At 36.9% G+C, this 24,109-nt stretch overlaps 1 protein-coding gene across 1 annotated transcript in view; it reads left to right on the plus strand.

The window, feature by feature from the left end:
• The window catches only part of LOC107592729 (PATJ crumbs cell polarity complex component), a 138,128-nt gene that overhangs the window by 3,174 nt on the left and 110,845 nt on the right, over nucleotides 1-24,109 (plus strand). The window contains exons 5-9 of the mRNA XM_016282281.1: nucleotides 4,945-5,118; nucleotides 5,272-5,411; nucleotides 8,183-8,186; nucleotides 8,688-8,816; nucleotides 23,495-23,737. Of these exons, the coding sequence (XP_016137767.1) occupies nucleotides 4,945-5,118; nucleotides 5,272-5,411; nucleotides 8,183-8,186; nucleotides 8,688-8,816; nucleotides 23,495-23,737 (690 nt within the window). The remainder of the gene's footprint in view (nucleotides 1-4,944; nucleotides 5,119-5,271; nucleotides 5,412-8,182; nucleotides 8,187-8,687; nucleotides 8,817-23,494; nucleotides 23,738-24,109) is intronic.

Genomic DNA, 24,109 nt, shown 5'->3' on the forward strand with positions numbered 1-24,109 from the left:
TATATATATATATATATATATATATATATATATATACTTATAAGAGATATATATATATATATACTGTATATAGATATAGTGAAAATTGTAGAAACCAGACCCTTAATTTTCCTTAACAAAATAAATATCTAAATAGAAAAATGTATTTCTTAGTTTCTGCATGTTCTAATGAATGATATTGTTTCAAATCAAGAAACAGGTTTGGGTTGCCTGATAATATTAATAATAATAATCACTTTTTGTCTCTTAGAAATGCACATTTTATGGTAGCTTGAGTTAGGATGCAGAGGTACATTTTTGTTCATTATCAAAATCAGTAAAAATTGTAGCAACCTCAGTTTTATATGGTTAAATTTATTCTGACCAAGTTTTTATTTATTTATTTTTTAAATTAAGAATTGGTCTCCCATAGTAGCATACATTTAAATCATGATAAACACAGTTAAAACCACACATATAGCACCTCAATACCAAGGTAAAAATATAACTATATGGTTTTTAGGTAGCATATTTGCATGAAAAACAGTAGTCTAAAAACATTCAGTATAAATGCACACATGCTATAGCTTAATCACAAATACATGCTACAAGTAAATAGCGAATAAACGGTCCGAGTGGCGCGATTCAAATGAGTCATGCTGTTTCGTTCCGCTTTTGGCGCATAAACATTATATCGAAAATTTATCGAACTCTTCATATCGTTTTATCGAGGGAAATTATATCGCGATAATTATCGTTATCGAATTTTCACCCAGCCCTAGTGTCACATGATCCTTCAGAAATCAATTTAATATGCTGATTAGCTGCTCAAGAAACATTTCTTATTACTATCAATGTTAAAAAAAAGTTCTGCTGCTCAAAGGGTTAGTTTACCCAAAAATGGTATCGTTCCAAACCCGTAAGACCTTTGTTCATCTTCGGAACAAAAATTAAAATATTTTTTATGGAATATGAGAGCTCTCTAATCCTCCATAAACAGCAATGATATTACCACAGAAATCAACGCACAGAAACGTAGCAAGGACATCCGTAAAATAGTCCATGTGACATCAGGGGTTCAACCGTAATTTTACGAAGCTACGAGAATACTTTTTGTGCGTAAAGAAAACAATAATAACATAATTTATTCAGCAGTTCTTCTCCCCGAGTTACCGTCTTCCGCCATTTTGGAGAGTACCAACATCAATCAACGTAATCAGCTTTGTTTACGTTCAGCATGCGCGCACTGTCTTCTGAACGTAAACAATGCTGATTATGGTGATTACATTCGGGAATACTATCCGAAATGGTGGAACACGGTAACTCGGGGAGAAGAACTGCTGAATAAATTGTTATTATTGTTTTCTTTACACACAAAAATGATTCTCGTAGCTTCGTAAAATTACGGTTGAACCCCTGATGTCACATGGACTATTTTACGGATGTCCTTGCTAGGTTTCTGTGTGTTGATCGTGATAATTACCTTGCTGTCCATGAAGGGTCAGAGAGCTCTCAGATTTCATCAAAAATATCTTAATTTGTGTTCCAAAGATAAGCAAAGGTCTTAAGGGTTTGGAATGACATGAGGGTGAGTTATTAATGACAGAATTTTCATTTTTGGGTGAACTATCCCTTTTATATTTTTTAATGGCAACCGTGATAGTTTTTTTTTCAGTATCATATGCAATGCTTCATGAGATGAGTAGTTTATTCCATCATAAAAAACAGCCTTGAACCTTTAAAAACAAACAAAAAATTATTTTTTCTAATTTTCTTTAAAAAAAAAAATTCTCCAATTTTTCCATTTGTCCATTTTTTTCAAATTAAAAAAAAAAAATATATATATATATATATTTTGCTTAAATCAGTTTATAAATACTTTTTCTTTTTTCTTTTTCTTAGACTTTTTTTCTTTTAGTTTAACTTTTGTAATCAATTTATTCCCCCCCCCAAATCTTTAAAAAAAATTTAATAATAATTTTCCGTCAAAATGATTTTGTAATGTAATTAATTTCAGGCCTGGTTGGTTTGGTTCATCTCTTATAACATGTAGTAATTGAATATATTTAAAAAAAAAATATATATATATATATATATATATATATGAGTAAATGGAAAAAAAATTATTCCATGAATGCCTATACAAATATGAAAGCCTCAGCAACCCTTTACAGTAGCCTTTTATATTAATTAATATAATACTTAACAGACCAGTAATTCTAGTATGTTCAAATATGAAAATGAAAATCAAAGTATCAAGATATTTCTAACTATTTGAATTAATTATTGTAAATCAAACTAGATGATTAAATTTTTCTGAAGACAAAAAGTGATTTTTGCATTGGAAATACTTGACGCCATATTGCTAGGGTATTTTGTGGTTTCAGAAGAGTCCTGAGTTGTTGCTAGGGTGTTCTGGGTAGTTGTTACTACAACTGTACACAAAAACAAATGTATAATATACATACGTTATTTCACTACTAGCCTTTTTAATTAACTAATGATCATATAATGGTAGAATTTTGTTGAAAGTTAAATCCACTATTTATGTTTCAATGCATTAAAATGGTAAAGAATCTCCAAGGTCAGATAAAGCGCAGTATGTTAATGTGTATTCATAATGCCAGATCAGCATAGAAATCACGTCATTTATTTAAACCCAAATAACTTTAAAAAAATTAACTTGTTTGTTTGCATCCCATCCCAGTTTGCAGGCCAGTGAGCATGTATTTCTTATCCACACACTCGCGATGCTGAAAGACCCTCATCCCTATTTGTATTCAGTCTGAGTTTTTATTGACACAAGAAACCTCTTTACAATAAACAATCCGCACACCAAATTAAGATAATGGCAATAACGGAAGCTCGCCTTCATATTCTAAGTGCTGGGAAGGTCAGACGTGCGCCTATGAATGCATCAGGTGAAAAACCTATCAAGTATGTCGAGGCGGGCAACAGCCGGAGTTTCTATCAAGCCTTAATATCTACTGTCTGAGTTTGAGTAACTGCCTTGTCGGAGATGTATCGATGAAATAGGCTGGAACCTGCTCTGTCAGCCCCAGACTAAATAAGCACAAGACTGATAAGTTCCCACAGTAAGAGTCTAAAGGTCATTAATACATTACCTGCTGGGGACTAGCAAATACTGCAGGGGAATGTATTGATTTTTTTTTCCCTTTTATTTTTTCCCTTCCTTTCCTCTGCCTGTAGGACATGGCTGTTCCTCTGTGGGCTGTTTTATCTTTTAGATTTACAGCACATGGTTTATCCCAAATTATTTGTACAAGCTGAATGAGTTAAGGGTTGATAAACAGTTTATTTGTATACTTACAATGGTCAGGTTTTTTAATACAAATTCGCAAATGGGCACAATTTATATTTGTCTGCATAACTAACTTAAACATTCAAGTATCTCAGCAATATGTGGTAATTATTTGGACAAGCTATTTGAACGATAATACTTGATTCAAAGGATTTATTTATGTATCTGTGTATGTATTCATTTGTATTTTTTATAACTATCAGGACCTCTCCACTACATAGTTAAAGAGCTTATTGTGAAACAAATTTGTGAATAGGCACAATTAATATGTCTATATAATTAATTAGAAACATTGAAGCATTTAAACATTCAAGTATCTCAGCAATATGTGGTAATTATTTGGACAAGCTATTTGAAAGATAATGCTTGATTCAAAGGCTTTATTTATGTATTTGTGTATGTATTCATTTATGTATTTTTTATAACTATCAGGACCTCTCCACTACATAGTTAAAGAGCTTATTGTGAAACAAATTTGTGAATAGGCACAATTAATATGTCTATATAATTAATTAGAAACATTGAAGCATTTAGTCCAACTCAATCTAATAACAAAAATAATGATAATAATAATTATTATTATTAAAACATTTTTCAAACAAATTTGTAAATAAGCGTTATTGTTGTTGTTTGTGTTGTTATTGTTATAATAATAGTAATAATAATAGTCTTTATTTTTAATTATATTATAAATTTATTATAATAATTTATACCAAATTTGTAATTTATTATAAAATAATTTTAAACTATTTAAATTTGTCTAAATAACATATTTGAAACATTTAAGTATCCAACTCGTGCATTTAGTTATTATTATTATTATTATTATTAAAATGTAATTCAAACAAATTCATAACTAGGCATTATCATTGTTGCTTTTGTTGTTATTGGTATAATAATATTTATTATTATAATAATTTTTATAACATTTAAATAACATTTTTAAACAATTTGTATTTTTCTAAATAACACATTTGAAACATTTAAATATCCAACACATGCATTCAATTGTTATTATTATTAATAAAATGTACTTCTAACAAATTTGTAATTTGTTATAATTATTATTTTTTAAACAATTTATTTGTCTAAACAGATTTGAAACATTTAAGTACCCAACTCATGCATTACATTATTATTATTATTATTATTATTATTATTCAAATGCATTTCAAAGTAATTTATAAATAGGCATTATTGTTGTTGTTTTTGTTATATTTGTAGTGTTATTAGGCCTATAGATCAAACTAATTCACAAATAGGCACAATTCGTGTTTGTCTAAATCAGGAGTCACCAAACTTGATTCTGGAGGGCCTGCAGAGTTTAGCTTCAATTTGCCTCAACACACCTGCCTAGAAGTTACAAGTATACCAAGTAAGACCTTGATTAGCTGGTTCAGGTGTGTTAATTAGGGTTGGAACTAAACTCAGCAGGACATTGGCCCTCCAGGACGGAGTCTGGTGACCCCTGGTCTAAATAATGAATATGAAACAATTAAGTATTTGGTCTAACACATCCATTCAGTTATTATTATTATTAATCAATCACACTTATAGTTGTAGTAATAATAATGACCATTATTAGTATTATATTTTATGTTCTGTATAGCTTTAGAATTGACTTTGTCCTCTCTACTTCTTAGTTAAACAGTTTGCCCCCGGACACATGCACCGAGTTCGGTTTCTCCAGGAAGGGTCAGCTGATCGTCAGTGCGAGTCGTCCGTCCAGCAGCCTGGGATCCGTGGTGTCCAACGGTACAGCTTCAACTAACGCATCTTCTGAGCAGCTTCAGAGATGGATACATGCAGTGGAAAAGGTGGGATGTATTTTATGTCATTTTTCTTTGGATAAACATTGTTTTATTTAACGTGCCAAATATTGAACATAATTTCTACTATGTTTTGGTTCAGCTTGCGTTGTTTATACAGTTAGGATGAATGATGCATCTTCACTGGATTTTTTAACTCAGGGAAGAAAGACAGAGCTCGTCAGCCTGCAGAAGCCGTTGTCTGGAGGTCTGGGTTTCAGTGTGGTCGGCCTGAGACCAGAGGGGGTCGGCAGTCACGGTGTGTTCGTCAGACAGGTGCAACAAGGGAGTGTCGCAGACAGGTGAGACCGCTCACTAATCCAGGGACAATGATTTAAAATAATAATCATTTAAAAATTAATTTAAAGATAAAATAAGAATGTTGTGTAGTTTTTAATATTATAGACACAGTCAGTTTTACTCACTGAAAGATTTATTCATCATAAAATTATTACTTGATAATTGTATTCGAGTCTTACACACATGCTATACAGATAATGTAGAGTCGTGCATTAATTTGAGTGATGACAGCTATTATGGGAGTGGCTTGGGGGAGGTGCAGATAACATGATCTTGACCCTTAAGAAACTTTAAATAATGCTGTCACGTAACAAATCTGTTAAAATATCAAATTGAATTGCTAATTACTACATTGAAATAAAAATGTAAAGCCTGTACAAATATTAGAAATCGTGAATATAAATAGCCTAATTGGGAATCATGTAAAGAATTAAAATAAAATAAAAACAGTGCAAATTTCATTTATCACATTTATGTAGTTTTGTTCGCTTGGCTGTTTCCTTATACAAGTCCAGAAAGTGGTCAAGTTTTTCATCAGGTGTCTTTTTTAATAATTACGTTGCTGTCTTGCCGCCAGCCAATCACTGCATTGCTGATCGTGGTTTCGAGTATCGATACATAGCCCCTTTTAAACCAACCCATGAATACGCAATTATATCAGATAACTCAATCCAACTATACGAATCGTCAACAACAGGTGCGTTTGAAGAACCGAATTAGCCAGATCCTGATTAGCACAATGATACCATCTTGGATGTGACATTTCATCTCGGATGTAATAAGCGACGTACGAAGAACGGGCCCCTGGACATGTTTTCCTGAGATTCACCCTTGTTGATCATGTAAAATTTAAGCCCTTTTTACTTAAAACTCCAAACACATTGTTTCCTTATTACGTTTAAATACCTGTCAATCTGAGACTTGGGAATTACTAATGTCAATCATCATATGTCGGCTTAAAAGCTTAGCAATAAAGACGTCGCTTCGCAAGCATGTATTATGTCCTCTTGCTAACCCCATATTCAAACAGACCCCCACCTTCCCTTCCATTTCAATCTATTCTCTTATCGTTTAAAGCTGAGAAAATATTTATCTATTTAAGATTGTTAGGACCCCATGGGATCACAGCTCCATTCCTTAAATGGAGGAGAGCAAGAGCAAATGTAGCTGAGGTATATTTTTCCTCACTTCCCCTGCCCTTCTATCTCTCTGTAGACCCAGACCTCTGAAGCCCTTGAAAATATCTTGAATCCTAATTATACTCCGTTGGAAAGTTTCATGTAGGCAAGACTTGTGGTGCACTGCTCCGGGATTCCCACTCCTGGAGGAATAACATCCAAGCCTTTTCCCAACGGAGATGTTTTCTGCCTCCCACAATGGCATTCTCATTAACCATCGCTAATGTATATATGTTTATGTAAGCTGCGGCCTGAAGGAAATACGGCTGTTTGTGGAAAGAAATATAGCTGTATTTGTTGGGTTTGGGTCATCAGTGTTTGCTGTGTTTGAATCCTCTAACAGATTTATGATAGGATTGCCAGGCATGTTCAAAGGAATAGCAAACTCAAAAATGACATTTTTTTTCAAAACTTTTAGTCTTTTTGCGGAAGCATAATTATTTAAATGTTTTTGTTTTACTTTTTTTTTAGTTTTTTGTTTTTTGTATTGTGTTGTCTTTGTTTTTAGTTTTAGTTTTTTTGCATTTTCTTTTTTGTTTTGTCTTGTTTTCATTTCATTTTGTTTTACTTTTAGTTTTTGTATGTTTAGTTATTTTAGTTTAATTTTGTTTTAGTGTTTTTAAGTTTGTTGTTGTCTTGTTTCTTTTTGTTCTGTTTTTTTGTGTGGGTTGTTTTGCATTTATTTTTTATTACTTTTTTGCATTTTATTTGTAGTTTTGTTACAGATTTATGATAGGATTGCCAGGCATGTTCAAAGGAATAGCAAACTCAAAAATGACATTTTTTTTCAAAACTTTTAGTCTTTTTGCGGAAGCATAATTATTTAAATGTTTTTGTTTTACTTTTTTTTTTGTTTTTTGTTTTTTTGTATTGTGTTGTCTTTGTTTTTAGTTAGTTTTTTTGCATTTTCTTTTTTGTTTTGTCTTGTTTTCATTTCATTTTGTTTTACTTTTAGTTTTTGTATGTTTAGTTATTTTAGTTTAATTTTGTTTTAGTGTTTTTAAGTTTGTTGTTGTCTTGTTTCTTTTTGTTCTGTTTTTTTGTGTGGGTTGTTTTGCATTTATTTTTTATTACTTTTTTGCATTTTATTTGTAGTTTTGTTTTGTCTATTGTTGCTTTTTATGTTTATTTTATTTTTATTTTGAGGTTTTATTTTGTTTATATTTGCATTCTAGTTTAGTTTTTTTCATTTTATTTGGTTTTATTTTATTTATTTATTTGTTTTGTCTTGTGTTTTTGTTTGTTTTTGTTTTTTATCATTTTATTTTTCGTTTTTTGTCTTTTTGTTATTTTGTTTATTAATTTATTTTTAGGTTTTGTATGTTTTGTTTTTCGTTTTAGTTTTGTGCCCCTCCCCCCCCCTTTTTTTTTATTACAAAACCCAATCCTAACCACATCCATATGCATCCATTATGCAACATCATACAAATTGCGTAAGATTGAAGAATTTTATCCCTGATCTAATGTACACTGATGAATCATGACAGTGGTGAATTTCGAACCCGGGTAAGCAAGTCTCAAAAAGTACTTGAATTTTTCTTTGGGGACTTAGAAAGAGACTTCTTATCTTCGAAATGGTTCTTTTCTCCTCACAGCAGGGTGAGCGCTAGTGTAAAGCTTTGTTTCGAAAGAGCGATGGGGTGAACGGCAGAGGAGGGGTTTCATTAGATAGTGAGAAAATTGCAGAAGTAGTCACCCGGCAGATAACAGCCTGGTAATAAGAGAACATAAATGTACTGATTGCAGGTCATTTATATGAGCCCAAGGAGACTTGGGTGATTAGGAGCGCCAATGACGGGAGATCACAAAGACTCTCGTGGGCTTTCCTGACCCTGACATTGATCAGCCACTGCGGGATCACACCGTTAACATGATCATTAGCATTTCGTAACCTATTACGACTCTGTCGCAGGATGTAGTCATAGGTCTTGGGTCGTCAATTGCTCCCTATTTAGACAATCAAAGGTGATTGAATGGATCTTTATTCTTTAAGTAGACAGTTTTGTGGCTCAAAGTAAATTATGACCAATGCCCACTGACCTCTAATGTATAAGACAAGACAAGAGATTGAAAACTGTCTCCTGTGTGTGTCTTTTGCAGGATCAGTGGGGACACGTGGATGAGATTGAGCTGGTGAATGATGGATCCGGCCTGGGATTTGGGATTGTCGGAGGCAAGGCAACAGGAATGGTGGTCAGGACTGTGGTGCCAGGCAGCGTGGCAGATAAGGTTTGTGTTTACATCTCCTACACGGTTCCTCAACGCATTTTGCTAAGAATTATGGGTAATTTCTGAACCATTATGTCGAGTTAAGCAGTGTTACAGCCAGTGCAGTTTAGAATGTTCTTTTCTAGAATCGCAATGTCTGATGCATGAATGAATCATTCTTCCTCGTTCGCAAAATTCTTGCGTTCCCCTGAGAAACTTTGCTTTTACTTGCAAAACTATTGCGTTTCTCCAAGAAACTTTGCGTTGGCTTTAGGGCTGTGACGGTCGCCGTGACAACCACGTCAAGCGGTTGTCTACTGCCACCGCAATAGAGAATGGAGTTACGTCACAATCTTTTCACTCCGCATTGCATTTCGGGAAGGCGCCGCCATATTAGCAGGATACATCCGTTCCCATGGTTACTTCTCATTCTCTATCCACCTTTTTCTTGTCGTAAAAATGGGCGCGGCCATTTGTAAATTCTATGGGTCTGGCTTCCGGTCCCATCTGCGTCCACTCCGTCCAGCTATTTTTAGCTGAACAAAACAGTTTGTTTTGCTGCTTGATTTTGAAAGTTGGTGTGTCTTATAGGGGTGTGGGAAAAAATCGATACAGCATAGTATCGCGATATTTTCCGTGGCAATACTGTATCGATACACGGATGCCAAGTATCGATCTTTTATTATACTATTTGGTAGAATACCGGTAATAAAATACATTTCTGTACAATCCACTAGATGGTGGTGTTGAGTTTTTTTCTGGTGAGGTCAGATGGGTCACCTTCAGCATGCAGTAAGTTAGTAAAATAAAGAGGGCGGCATCGCGGAAAGTTATCAGGAAAGCCCCTTCCGCGTTTAAATTGGATGTATATGGACTTACTTCAGATTTGTAAATAAGGAGGGGATGTAAGTAGGCAGTGTTCGAACTATACCGTGGACTTTGGGGGAGCCCACTTGTTTTGTCTTTTTATAACGGGGGGGGGGGGGGGTCCCCCAAAAGGAGGCTTACAATCACTGCTTATTCTTTAAGTAGACAGTTTTGTGGCTCAAAGTAAATTATGACCAATGCCCACTGACCTCTAATGTATAAGACAAGACAAGAGATTGAAAACTGTCTCCTGTGTGTGTCTTTTGCAGGATCAGTGGGGACACGTGGATGAGATTGAGCTGGTGAATGATGGATCCGGCCTGGGATTTGGGATTGTCGGAGGCAAGGCAACAGGAATGGTGGTCAGGACTGTGGTGCCAGGCAGCGTGGCAGATAAGGTTTGTGTTTACATCTCCTACACGGTTCCTCAACGCATTTTGCTAAGAATTATGGGTAATTTCTGAACCATTATGTCGAGTTAAGCAGTGTTACAGCCAGTGCAGTTTAGAATGTTCTTTTCTAGAATCGCAATGTCTGATGCATGAATGAATCATTCTTCCTCGTTCGCAAAATTCTTGCGTTCCCCTGAGAAACTTTGCTTTTACTTGCAAAACTATTGCGTTTCTCCAAGAAACTTTGCGTTGGCTTTAGGGCTGTGACGGTCGCCGTGACAACCACGTCAAGCGGTTGTCTACTGCCACCGCAATAGAGAATGGAGTTACGTCACAATCTTTTCACTCCGCATTGCATTTCGGGAAGGCGCCGCCATATTAGCAGGATACATCCGTTCCCATGGTTACTTCTCATTCTCTATCCACCTTTTTCTTGTCGTAAAAATGGGCGCGGCCATTTGTAAATTCTATGGGTCTGGCTTCCGGTCCCATCTGCGTCCACTCCGTCCAGCTATTTTTAGCTGAACAAAACAGTTTGTTTTGCTGCTTGATTTTGAAAGTTGGTGTGTCTTATAGGGGTGTGGGAAAAAATCGATACAGCATAGTATCGCGATATTTTCCGTGGCAATACTGTATCGATACACGGATGCCAAGTATCGATCTTTTATTATACTATTTGGTAGAATACCGGTAATAAAATACATTTCTGTACAATCCACTAGATGGTGGTGTTGAGTTTTTTTCTGGTGAGGTCAGATGGGTCACCTTCAGCATGCAGTAAGTTAGTAAAATAAAGAGGGCGGCATCGCGGAAAGTTATCAGGAAAGCCCCTTCCGCGTTTAAATTGGATGTATATGGACTTACTTCAGATTTGTAAATAAGGAGGGGATGTAAGTAGGCAGTGTTCGAACTATACCGTGGACTTTGGGGGAGCCCACTTGTTTTGTCTTTTTATAACGGGGGGGGGGGGGGGTCCCCCAAAAGGAGGCTTACAATCACTGCTTACCTTAACACAGAATCGACCACAGAGTCCAACGTTTATATTTTTTCTACGAATCTTTGAGTTAACATGTACTAAACATGAGTGGAATTTGCACCGCAGCACCCTCACACCTTGATGCTCATGACAAGAATAGCATGTATAGTTATCTTTATTGAAGTGAATTAGGTTTAAATCGCCGTCATGCATGAATTAATGATATTTTTGCAATTTTACACATAATAATCTACGATGATCACATTACACAAAACTGAAATTGCACGTCAAAATAACACATTGTCAATATTTTTTGAGACCCCCCAAAATTTCACAAATCACGTTTTCAGGGGAGCCCATATCTTATTAAGGGGAGCTGAGCTCCCCCTAGCTCCCCCGTAGTTCGCACCCTGTAAGTAGGGATGCACCGAAAATATAGGCTACATATAATAATATACAGTGGGTACGGAAAGTATTCAGACCCCCTTAAATTTTTCACTCTTTGTTATATTGCAGCCATTTGCTAAAATCATTTAAGTTAATTTTTTTCCTCATTAATGTACACACAGCACCCCATATTGACAGAAAAACACAGAATTGTTGACATTTTTGCAGATTTATTAAAAAAGAAAAACTGAAATATCACATGGTCCTAAGTATTCAGACCCTTTGCTGTGACACTCATATATTTAACTCAGGTGCTGTCCATTTCTTCTGATTATCCTTGAGATGGTTCTACACCTTCATATGAGTCCAGCTGTGTTTGATTATACTGATTGGACTTGCAAAGCCACACACCTGTCTATATAAGATCTTTAAATGGAAGACGTTTGGGACGACCAGAACCCTTCCTAGAGCTGGCTGTCCGGCCAAACTGAGCTATCGGGGGAGAAGAGCCTTGGCGGCTGAAGCAGCAGTGGGCGACACTGTTTTCCCGCTAATCGGGTAAACACTGTAACGTTAAACAAAATTCTACCAAACCTAAGAGAGAAATGCAGTGCATATCATGCAGTGCGATAAAATAGCTTCTCTTCCCTGCAAACGATACAATGAAGAATGAATGGTTGTTTAACTTAAAGGCAAAAACAAAACAAAAGATAAGCACTTATCCTTATAGAGAATGAGAAGTAACCATGGGAACGGATAGCGTATCCTGCTAATATGGCGGCGCATTCCCGAAATGCAATGCGGAGTGAAAAGATCGTGACGTAACTCCTCATTCTCTATACTTAGGACCATGTGATATTTCAGTTTTTATTTTTTAATAAATCTGCAAAAATGTCAACAATTCTGTGTTTTTCTGTCAATATGGGGTGCTGTGTGTACATTAATGAGGAAAAAAATTAACTTAAATGAATTTTAGCAAATGGCTGCAATATTTCCCAAAAAGACTCATGGCTGTATTCGATCAAAAGGGTGCTTCTACTAAATACTGAGCAAAGGGTCTGAATACTTAGGACCATGTGATATTTCAGTTTTTCTTTTTTAATAAATCTGCAAAAATGTCAACAATTCTGTGTTTTTCTGTCAATATGGGGTGCTGTGTGTACATTAATGAGGAAAAAAATTAACTTAAATGATTTTAGCAAATGGCTGCAATATAACAAAGAGTGAAAAATTGAAGGGGGTCTGAATACTTTCCGTACCCACTGTATATGGCGTGCGAGTCGCATGTATGTAACATGGTGTAGGCTAGTTCAGCTGTACTGGGCAACGCTGCTAAAATGATGCTACCTTCAGTGACGCTATGCTCTGCTCATATGCTCTGATGATAATAATAGCTTTGTAGGACTATACATTATTTTGATAATTAGTCAAAAAAATAATTATATCTGATTCTGCTACATAGAAGTGAATAAAAATAATATATTGATATTTAATATTAAGGTAACACATTTTAGTTAGGTTATATTAGTTAATGTTGGTTAATGTATTGACTATCATGAATGAACAATGAACAATACATTTATTACAGTATTTATTCATCTTTCTTAATGTTAGTTGATTATAATACAGTTATTCACTGTTAGTTCATGTTAATTCAGAGTGCATTAAGTTAACTTAACAAGCACAACTGTTGATTTTAATAATGCATTAGTAAATGTTGCAATTAACATGAGCTAAGATTAATAAATGCTGAAGAACTATTGAATCATTCTTAGTTCATTAACTAATGTTAATTAATGAACCTTATTGTAAAGTGTTACCAATATTAATATAAATTCTGTCGTTTTATTGTGTTACTTTCAGTAAAAGTGTGGTCATTTTATTGGCTTATTTTTTTAAATTCAGTATCATTAAAATCAAGTTAAATTTAAAAAGTCTTACAAAATGACTTTATATTATTTAATAAAATAATAAATAATCATTACAAAGCATTTTCGGTTTCGGTTTTCGGGCCAAGTGCATCCAGAATTTTCTGTTTCTGTTTCGGCCCAGAATTTTCATTTCGGTGCATCCCTAGATGTAAGACTACATGTTTAATTTAATTTAATTTAAATTTAACCGTAATTTACTTTCAAATGCCCCAATTGCTGAAGGGTCTGCACAACTTTTTAGTACAATTTTAAGTTGTATTGTTCAAAACACCTGTAGTAGCACAGCAGTGCATACCTGTTTACATTTAATTAAGGTGGACTAGATTAGACTGTAATACAAATAGTTGAGTTTGCCAGGTGCATACAACATTTATGACAGGTTTTCATGAAAGTGTTGGTCAGTTTGTCTGCTTGACAATCCCATGTTGCACTGCAGCAATAAAACTGAAGTGAGATAAACAAACTGAGAAATTTTTCTTTTTAGTTTAAACCGATGTTGTCAAAGTTTTCCTTTGGGGACATAATTTGAAGTTGGAAAAAGGCAATACATTGCAATATATCGCAGAATATCGCAATATATTTAAAATCGCAATAATATTGTATCGTGACACAAGTATTGTGATAATATCATATCGTGAGGCCTCTGGGGATTCCCACCCCTAGTGTCTTATCATATTATTTTAATGTATTATCTTAATTATGAGCACACTGGGTTGTAGTGCAAACAGTTTTACCGTTTACTGCACGTTGTTATTCTTCTCGTTATTTACCTCTAGCGGCTAATTAACCGGAAGTCTCACCCATAGGCTTACTTCCGCGTTGAAGAAAAAGGTGGATAAGGATAACTGCTTATCGTTTGTTTTTGTCTTTAAGTTAAACAATCATTCATTCATTCATATTTTATCGCACTGCATGATAATTAGATTTTTTTTTTCTTAGGTTTTGTAGCATTTGGTTTACAATGTTTACCTGATTAGCGTGAAAACAGTGTTGCCCGCTGGATGCTTGCTGCTGCTTCAGCCGTCATATGGTAGATTATCCAAATAAAAGTGTGTTCAACAAGCTGACAGAAGTCGATCCATTTCCTTGTTGGAAACTTTTAAATGACAAAGTATAATTGTTGTCATTATAAATATTAATTTTTCCATGGCCACGGAGGAGAATCACAGATTGTGGGTCACATTCAGCGAACAGTCACGAGCTCACTATACTTTTTATATTTATTTCAACAAATGACAAGCAAAATCAAATCCCTAGGAGCTTGTGAACAGTTTTGTAGCATTTTAAAATGCTGGTTTAATGTATTAAGACAGTGATGCTAAAAGACATGCAGATGAGCCAGAATATCAACGCAACGTGTTTAAACATTAAACGTAAATCATTTTCCTCTCTTTAGAAAACTGTAATATAGAAGCGCTTATGGATTAAGACAGTGATATTTAAAGTTCATATTTTGGGCTCATCTGTTTTTCGCCACATTATGCTTTATTAGTAAGATGTGTGTACTGTCTCGGTGCATTAAAGGGGTCATATGATGCTTTTTTTAAAGATCATTATTTGGTGTATTTGGTGTAACAGAATATGTTGACATGCTTTAATGTTCAAAAAACACATTATTTTTAAAATACTGTACATTATTGTAGGTCCTCTATGCCCCGCCTCTCTCAACGCTTCATTTTCTACAAAGTCCCTCCTTCTGACAAGCGCAGTCTGCTCTGATTGGCCAGCTGACCCAGTGCATTGTGATTGGCCGAACACCGCAAGCACTCGTTGGAAATGTAACGCCCCTTACCATAATCGCGAGCTTCATCTTTCAAAATAAATGTAAAGACAGAGCCCGAAAGGGGAACAGAGTCGCGTGACAGACACAGTGATGAAGCTGGTATGTGTTTGTGATGTGACCCCCCCTCTCTCTCTCTCTCTCTCTCTCTCTCTCGCATTTGAATTAATTAATTAATTATCAATCGAGAGAGAGAGATGACAGTTGTGTGTGTGAATTACCTGCATCTGCATATCGCTCTACAAACAATGAAGCTATGCTTAGTTACTTCAATAACACCTTGTGGCTGAGAAATATAATGGAGCGTTCTAGTATCCAGGCTGTTTTATTAATATAGGTCACAGGGCAGAGCTGACAAGAAGTTTCTGTGTGCACAGTGCGATCTGCGATCTCTGACCTCTCTCTCTCTCTCTCTCTTTCAATTCAAGAGTGCTTTATTGGCATGACAAAAATTATACATTTGTATTGCCAAAGCAATTGCAGCTGGACTGCTTACAAATAGTACATGTGTATTAACAGAAAGAAAAAGAATAATAATAATTGTAATAATAATAATATATAAAAAGTATTAAGCATGTAGTGCAAAATTAATTACTAATGTAAGTATATAAACTAGAAATAAAAATAAAATAAGGGATTAGACATATTTACAGAGGCAAAACGCTCTCTCTCTCTCGCGCTTTCTCTCTCTCTCTATCTCGCTCTCTCGCGCTCTTTCTCTCGCGCTCTCCCTCTCTTTCTCTCTCTCCCTCCCTCTTTCTCTCTCTCTCTCTCGCTCCCTCTCTTTCTCTCTCTCTCTCTCTCTGTCTCGCTCTCTCGCGCTCTCCCTCTCTTTCTCTCTCTTTCTCTCTCTCTCTCCCTCTCTCCCTCTTCCTCTCTTTCTCTCTCTCTCTCGCTCGCACGCACACACACACACCATGCGCAAAACTCCGCATTTGAACAGTCAATAGCAAATACTTAAACTAATAACAAAACAGTAGCTGATTCAGAAGCGCAAGATTGTCATAGCAAAGTCAGAATTACCTCCTCTCCTAGGTTCACGAAACGGTCGTCCATAAAATGCATTGCTGTTCTGTTGTAAGTAATCTTAAAGATTCCTAAATGCATCTACTTTCAGAAGGCCAAATAAAGTGCTTTTGCTTTCTCCTAGAAACACACAGCGTCTCCCTGACATGGCTGCTTCAATACTAACTGCGGTTACTGAAACCACGCCTTCTTTCTTTGCGTGCATATTTGGGTGGCATTATGCAAATATTTCCACATAGTGAGGTAGATATGTGGGGGCGTGTTAGAACGAGCCGTTTTAGGGGGGCGTGGCAGAGTCTTAACTTTGATAAAGAATATCTCTTTGGTTTTGAGACTTTAGTCTTTGCAACTTCAGGGATCTTATCTATGCACAATCAGCTTGTAACACTCCAAAGAGAAAGGAAAACTTGAAATCCCATCATATGACCCCTTTAAGCGTGTTCTTTATATGAGAGGAAAATGCTTAACGTGTAAATAAACGCATTGCGTTCACATTTTGAGCTTATATGCATTATCTGCACATAGTATATGCTTTACAATTTTGTCTTTTTTTGTCTTGGTACATTAAGTCACTTTAAGCATTTTAGAAAGTCCCCTGTTCAAGTTGTGCTAATTCACAAGCCTAGTGAGAGTCATGCTCACAAAGAAGGTAATGTTAACTGTTAAACCAACAAAATAAAACCTTTAAAAAACACACAGCAATGTGATTCTTTTATTGAGTGAGAGACAGTGGGTTTAATCAGTGACATTAACAGATTTACTATTCGGTGTCTTCTCCGCGGCCTCCTTCCCTTGGTGTTTTTACACATTGAAAAGGCCAAAAAAAATATTGCGTTGTCCAGTTTTCTCTCAGAACGATGATCTGAGTTACTATTGCAATTCTCGATGCAACATGAATGACATACACTGGTGACATTTTTCACAATCACGACAAACAATCAAATACTGCCCTAAACTCAGTAGCGGAAAGGCAGCGCTATCCCACAAGTATGGAGGATAAACAAAGCAGTTTCCCAGAACTCAACACGGTGTTACGTCTCATTCTCATTCTTTATAGTGCACGTGACGTCACACGCTCTATAACAAGCATAATACAAATTTTATTTAGACTATAAGTCTTTGGTAGCCTAATTCACAAATTACCTGTTGCGTTCCTCCAAGAAACATTTTGTTCTCTTGCAGAAATGTTGCGTTCCCCAGGGAATTGTTTAGTAAATCTGGCCCCAAGCGTACGCTCACAAAATTGTTGCGTTCCCCTGAGAAACTTTGCATTAGCTTGCAAAATTGTTGCGTTCCTCCAAGAAACTTTGCATTAGCTTGTAAAACTGTTACGTTCCTCCAAGAAACTTTGCATTAGCTTGTAAAACTGTTATGTTCCTCCAAGAAATTTTGCGTTAGCTTGCATAATTGTTGTATTCCCCAGGGAATTGGCCCGGTTGAGTACATCTGGCCCTAAACGTTCACTTGCAGAACTGTTGCATTCCTTTGCGTTTGCTCGCAAAACTATTGCACTCCCCTGACAAACTTAGTTAGCTTACAAAACTCTTGCATTCCTCCAAAAAACGTTGCCTTCTCTCGCAAAACTTTAGCATTTCCCTTAGGAGCTGCGTCTCTCACAGAACCACTGTGTTCCTCCAAGAAACTTTGCGTTCTCTTACAAAAATGTTGCGTTCCCCAAGAAATTAGCCCTGTCTAGTAAATTTGGCCCTAAGCTTTTGCTCGCAAAACTTTTGTTCTTCCAAGAAACTGTTTTCTCACAAAAAAATTTAATTCCCCTGAGAAACGTTGCGCTTGCTCGCAAAACTATTGCATTCCCTGAGAAACGTCGCGTTTGCTCGCCAAACTATTGCATTCCCTGAGAAACGTCGCGTTTGCTCGCCAAACTATTGCATTCCCTGAGAAACGTCGCGTTTGCTCGCCAAACTATTGCATTCCCTGAGAAACGTCGCGTTTGCTCGCCAAACTATTGCATTCCCTGAGAAACGTCGCGTTTGCTCGCCAAACTATTGCATTCCCTGAGAAACGTCGCGTTTGCTCGCCAAACTATTGCATTCCCTGAGAAACGTCGCGTTTGCTCGCCAAACTATTGCATTCCCTGAGAAACGTCGCGTTTGCTCGCCAAACTATTGCATTCCCTGAGAAACGTCGCGTTTGCTCGCCAAACTATTGCATTCCCTGAGAAACGTCGCGTTTGCTCGCCAAACTATTGCATTCCCTGAGAAACGTCGCGTTTGCTCGCCAAACTATTGCATTCCCTGAGAAACGTCGCGTTTGCTCGCCAAACTATTGCATTCCCTGAGAAACGTCGCGTTTGCTCGCCAAACTATTGCATTCCCTGAGAAACGTCGCGTTTGCTCGCCAAACTATTGCATTCCCTGAGAAACGTCGCGTTTGCTCGCCAAACTATTGCATTCCCTGAGAAACGTCGCGTTTGCTCGCCAAACTATTGCATTCCCTGAGAAACGTCGCGTTTGCTCGCCAAACTATTGCATTCCCTGAGAAACGTCGCGTTTGCTCGCCAAACTATTGCATTCCCTGAGAAACGTCGCGTTTGCTCGCCAAACTATTGCATTCCCTGAGAAACGTCGCGTTTGCTCGCCAAACTATTGCATTCCCTGAGAAACGTCGCGTTTGCTCGCCAAACTATTGCATTCCCTGAGAAACGTCGCGTTTGCTCGCCAAACTATTGCATTCCCTGAGAAACGTCGCGTTTGCTCGCCAAACTATTGCATTCCCTGAGAAACGTCGCGTTTGCTCGCCAAACTATTGCATTCCCTGAGAAACGTCGCGTTTGCTCGCCAAACTATTGCATTCCCTGAGAAACGTCGCGTTTGCTCGCCAAACTATTGCATTCCCTGAGAAACGTCGCGTTTGCTCGCCAAACTATTGCATTCCCTGAGAAACGTCGCGTTTGCTCGCCAAACTATTGCATTCCCTGAGAAACGTCGCGTTTGCTCGCCAAACTATTGCATTCCCTGAGAAACGTCGCGTTTGCTCGCCAAACTATTGCATTCCCTGAGAAACGTCGCGTTTGCTCGCCAAACTATTGCATTCCCTGAGAAACGTCGCGTTTGCTCGCCAAACTATTGCATTCCCTGAGAAACGTCGCGTTTGCTCGCCAAACTATTGCATTCCCTGAGAAACGTCGCGTTTGCTCGCCAAACTATTGCATTCCCTGAGAAACGTCGCGTTTGCTCGCCAAACTATTGCATTCCCTGAGAAACGTCGCGTTTGCTCGCCAAACTATTGCATTCCCTGAGAAACGTCGCGTTTGCTCGCCAAACTATTGCATTCCCTGAGAAACGTCGCGTTTGCTCGCCAAACTATTGCATTCCCTGAGAAACGTCGCGTTTGCTCGCCAAACTATTGCATTCCCTGAGAAACGTCGCGTTTGCTCGCCAAACTATTGCATTCCCTGAGAAACGTCGCGTTTGCTCGCCAAACTATTGCATTCCCTGAGAAACGTCGCGTTTGCTCGCCAAACTATTGCATTCCCTGAGAAACGTCGCGTTTGCTCGCCAAACTATTGCATTCCCTGAGAAACGTCGCGTTTGCTCGCCAAACTATTGCATTCCCTGAGAAACGTCGCGTTTGCTCGCCAAACTATTGCATTCCCTGAGAAACGTCGCGTTTGCTCGCCAAACTATTGCATTCCCTGAGAAACGTCGCGTTTGCTCGCCAAACTATTGCATTCCCTGAGAAACGTCGCGTTTGCTCGCCAAACTATTGCATTCCCTGAGAAACGTCGCGTTTGCTCGCCAAACTATTGCATTCCCTGAGAAACGTCGCGTTTGCTCGCCAAACTATTGCATTCCCTGAGAAACGTCGCGTTTGCTCGCCAAACTATTGCATTCCCTGAGAAACGTCGCGTTTGCTCGCCAAACTATTGCATTCCCTGAGAAACGTCGCGTTTGCTCGCAAAGCTATTGCATTCCCCGAAAAACTGTTGCGTTCCCCTAGAAACGTTGCGTTTGCTCACAAAGCTGTTGCATTCCCAAAGAAAGAAATTTTGTGCTCTCTTGTAAAAATGATGCGTTCCCCAGGGAAAATTTGCAGTTTCTCACAAAACTATTATGTTCCCTGAGATACTTTCTCTCGCCAGACTTTTGCATTCCCCTTAGAAACTTTAGCCGCTTTTACACTATCGGTTCTAAGAACTGTCAGGTACGGTTCCAGTTGTATTTCCACGTGAGCCTGGTATGGCACGGCACGATTACAAACCGTTCTCTGCCCGGAATTCTCGGCATGGTTAGACAACCATGCTGAGCCGTGTTGGTAGAGTGCGTGTGTGTGACGTCGCCACTCTGTTGCCTGGCTACCAGTTTCTCCATAGCTGGCTAAGCGGAAGCGTGCTGTTTGATCAAACAGCCAAGTAAACAGCTACGCTATGTTCAATATAAAAAAGAAAGTTTGGTCTGTGGAGGAAACATTTGTGCTTCTTGATATTCTGTTTATTTTATTTTTCGCGTCAAGAGTTGTGTCCTTTTTTCTGTCATTTAACAAAGTAAATATCAGATAAAAAAAAGGAGTCCCAAAAACAGAAATATCTGATCATCGTCCATATCGCTGTTTACATTAAACTTGCATTACCAAGGCAACGACTGACGCATTTGTATTACATTCCAAAGAGTTCTGTTATCAGCACCACCGTGGAAAATAAAACGGTTGAATGAAACGGTTAAGCAAAGAGAACCATTCGGCCCGATAGTGGAAAGGCGGCTTTTGGGTTCTCTCGCAAAACTATTGCATTTCCCTGAGAAACCGCGTTCTCTCGCAAAACCGTTGTTCCTCCAAAAACCTTTGCGTTCTCTCGCAAAAATGTTGCATTCTCTTAGAAAACTGTTGTTTTCTCCTATTAATTCATTTTTTACCATCATCATGACTCTTTAGGGGCTCTGTAAATTTGGAATTGTATAGATATATTTATATATCATTTATTAATTTTATACAACCAAAAAAAGTGTTTTATTGTTTTTTTTACAGTATACAAAAACTATAAAGTTGACATTTAGATGTTTAACTAAATGTCAGCATTAGGAGAACAGTTATACTGTAGTTATAATGTAGGACGGCTTACAGTATGCGTGTATTTGCAGTAATCCTATTTAGATGACTTTACTCGGTCCGTGTCTTCAGCGCTACTGGAAAGCATTTGATGTGGGAATTTGAAAAGATTGTTCAATACACATCTACTGATGTCAGCTTTACTCTCTTCAGTGCTTAGCCAGGAGGGACAGAGACTGGAAAACAACCTGTCCTGGTTTAGACCCCGCACACACACACACACACACACACCCCTCCTCTTCTCTCCCACCCAGTGTCCAGAGCTCAGGCAACAAACCCCTTCTTGTTCAAAAGGCACATTGCTTGCATTTCACACATCAGTGGATCTTATGCTCCAAAAAAGCTGTCAAAATCAGGGCTTTGTTATCCCTGGCGTTTCCCATTTCAACCTTTAATGGCTGCGGTGGGCTTCAATGCACCCCCGCTGTCCCCGGCACAGTGGCAGGAACAAGCTGCAGAGATTTTCCCTGCACAAGTTGATGTATCAAACGCCTTTCATGTCTCGCGCTTCACAAAGACGGCTGTTCTCTCTGCGCTTTGTGTAATCACTCTTTAGTCCTCCCCTTCCTCTCACCGTTCGTTTGGCCCGTCTGCCAGAGTCCTAGAAGAAGAATACGTCTCCCAGCTCAAGCCGACCGGAAAGGGCCGTGAGGAAAGGCCACGTAAGAGTGACACGGTTATTGTGGATGTTAGACTTTTGACTCCTGCACCTGTGGAAGATGGGAACAAATTAGGTTGTAAATGTGAGATTTGGCTCAGGCCTGTGTTTGGGAGGTAAATTACACTTTGGAGGCCGGTAAAAATGACTTATAATACAGCCTGAAATTGTTAACAGGTCAAATGTGTTTGTATCTGTGCTGGTACCAAATTTTTTTTGTCATATTAACATACAATTATTAAAATAAATACAATTAACAAAAAAACACAATTAATAACAAAAATAATATAAAATGATATATTTTTCTTTTTAATTTAATATATATATATGTATTAGTGCTGTCAAACGATTAATCACATCCAAAATAAAAGTTTTTGTTTACATAATATGTGTGTGTACTGTGTATACTTATTATGTATATATTTAAGAAAAAATAATATTGTTGTTTATATATTAAATATATTTATTTATAATATAAATTATATGACTATAAATATACATGTAAATAAATGTAAATATTTTCAAAATATATACTGCGTGTGTGTATTTATATATACATAATAAATATACACACAGTACTCGCACATATGTAAACAAAAACTTTTATTTTGGATGCGATTAATCATTTGACAGCACTAATATATATATATATATATATATATATTAAATAGAGAGATATCGTTTTTTTATTATTTTTAACAAATTTGAGTAATAAACATCAAATTTAAATATAAACATTTACTATGTGTATGTTTAACAATATAACAAATGACATAAAATAAATGTACTTTATATATACAAATGTTTAGATGCATGTATAATTTCACAAAAAAAGATCAAATTTAAACAAACATATACTGCGTCTATGTTTAACAATCTAAAAAATTACATAAAAATGAAAGATTACACTATTTTAAGGTGTCCTTGTTACAGTGTAAATATACATTTAAGTACTGAGTAATATTTAGTAACGACATGTACTTACTATATGGTTAGGGTTAGGATTAGGGTTTGGCTAAGGGTTATTTGTACGTTATTATGCATAATTAATTGTTGTTATTATAATAGTAAGTACGTGTGACAAGGACACCTTAAAATAAAGTCTTACTAAATGAAATAAATGTATATATGCAAATATTTGCGATACATGTATAATGTAACAAAAAATATATAATTAAAATGTAAATATAAACATTAAATTTTCATTAAATGTTCAACAATATATTAAAATTTCCATATATATATATATATATATATTCCTACATATATAATTTTGTAACAATTATTGGGAATAATGGGTATTACAGACAAACCCATCTGGATTAGCACCTGTAATAATATGCAGAATAGAAACGTTGGTGGGGAAGAAAGCATTGCATTCTGGGGAAAACACAACTCACTGCCGCCAGTCTCTGTTCCTTACCCTCATCCAGAAACGGCGAGTAGAACACAACGGCAGCATATGCAAACAAATTGCCATCACATTTCTATGGGGCCGAAAAAGCATGGAATGCAACCATACAAAAGCGATTAAGTCATTACTCTGATTATTGGAAATGATTGCATTATTCATGCGCGTGTAAACGTCAACTTACTCCTTTCTCTCATCCACTTCCAGGACGGGAGGCTGAGAACAGGTGACCACATCCTGCGTATCGGTGAGACGTCTACTCGAGGTCTGGCCAGTGACCAGGTGGTGCAGGTGCTGCAGGCCTGCGGTACCCAGGTGAGGATGCTGATCGCACGAGACCCTCTGGGGGCGCCCCAGCCTCCGCCTCCACCTCCACCTGCCCCCGCCACGGCCCCCGTCACCTCTCTGCCACCTCCACCTCCTGTGCCATCCCGCAGGGGCAGCAAAACGGTACAGAATACACCACCTTTACAATGAATCAGTGAATGAATGATGCAATATTATCTTAAAAAAATAAACATCTACTTAATATTTGATTCCAAAATCACAAGAAATAAATAATAAATTATTTAGTTTTTATTTACAATAATATTTAAATGTTTTTAAATATCAATAAATATAATAATTAATAAATATATAATAATAACGTAATATAATATTACAATAATATAATATATGTTACAACAGATACAACTTTAGATTTTACAGAGCCCCTAAAGGGGCATGGTGGTGGAAATAATTCTGGGTGGGAGGAAAAAATCTTTTATTTAATTTTTTTTTTTTTTTGATTCCCTCTCAAAACTTTTTTTTTCGGAATTCAAA

The sequence above is a fragment of the Sinocyclocheilus grahami genome, unplaced genomic scaffold (assembly GCF_001515645.1).
Source record: "Sinocyclocheilus grahami isolate Dianchi unplaced genomic scaffold, SAMN03320097.WGS_v1.1 scaffold157.1, whole genome shotgun sequence".
NCBI classification, from domain to species: Eukaryota; Metazoa; Chordata; class Actinopteri; order Cypriniformes; family Cyprinidae; genus Sinocyclocheilus; species Sinocyclocheilus grahami.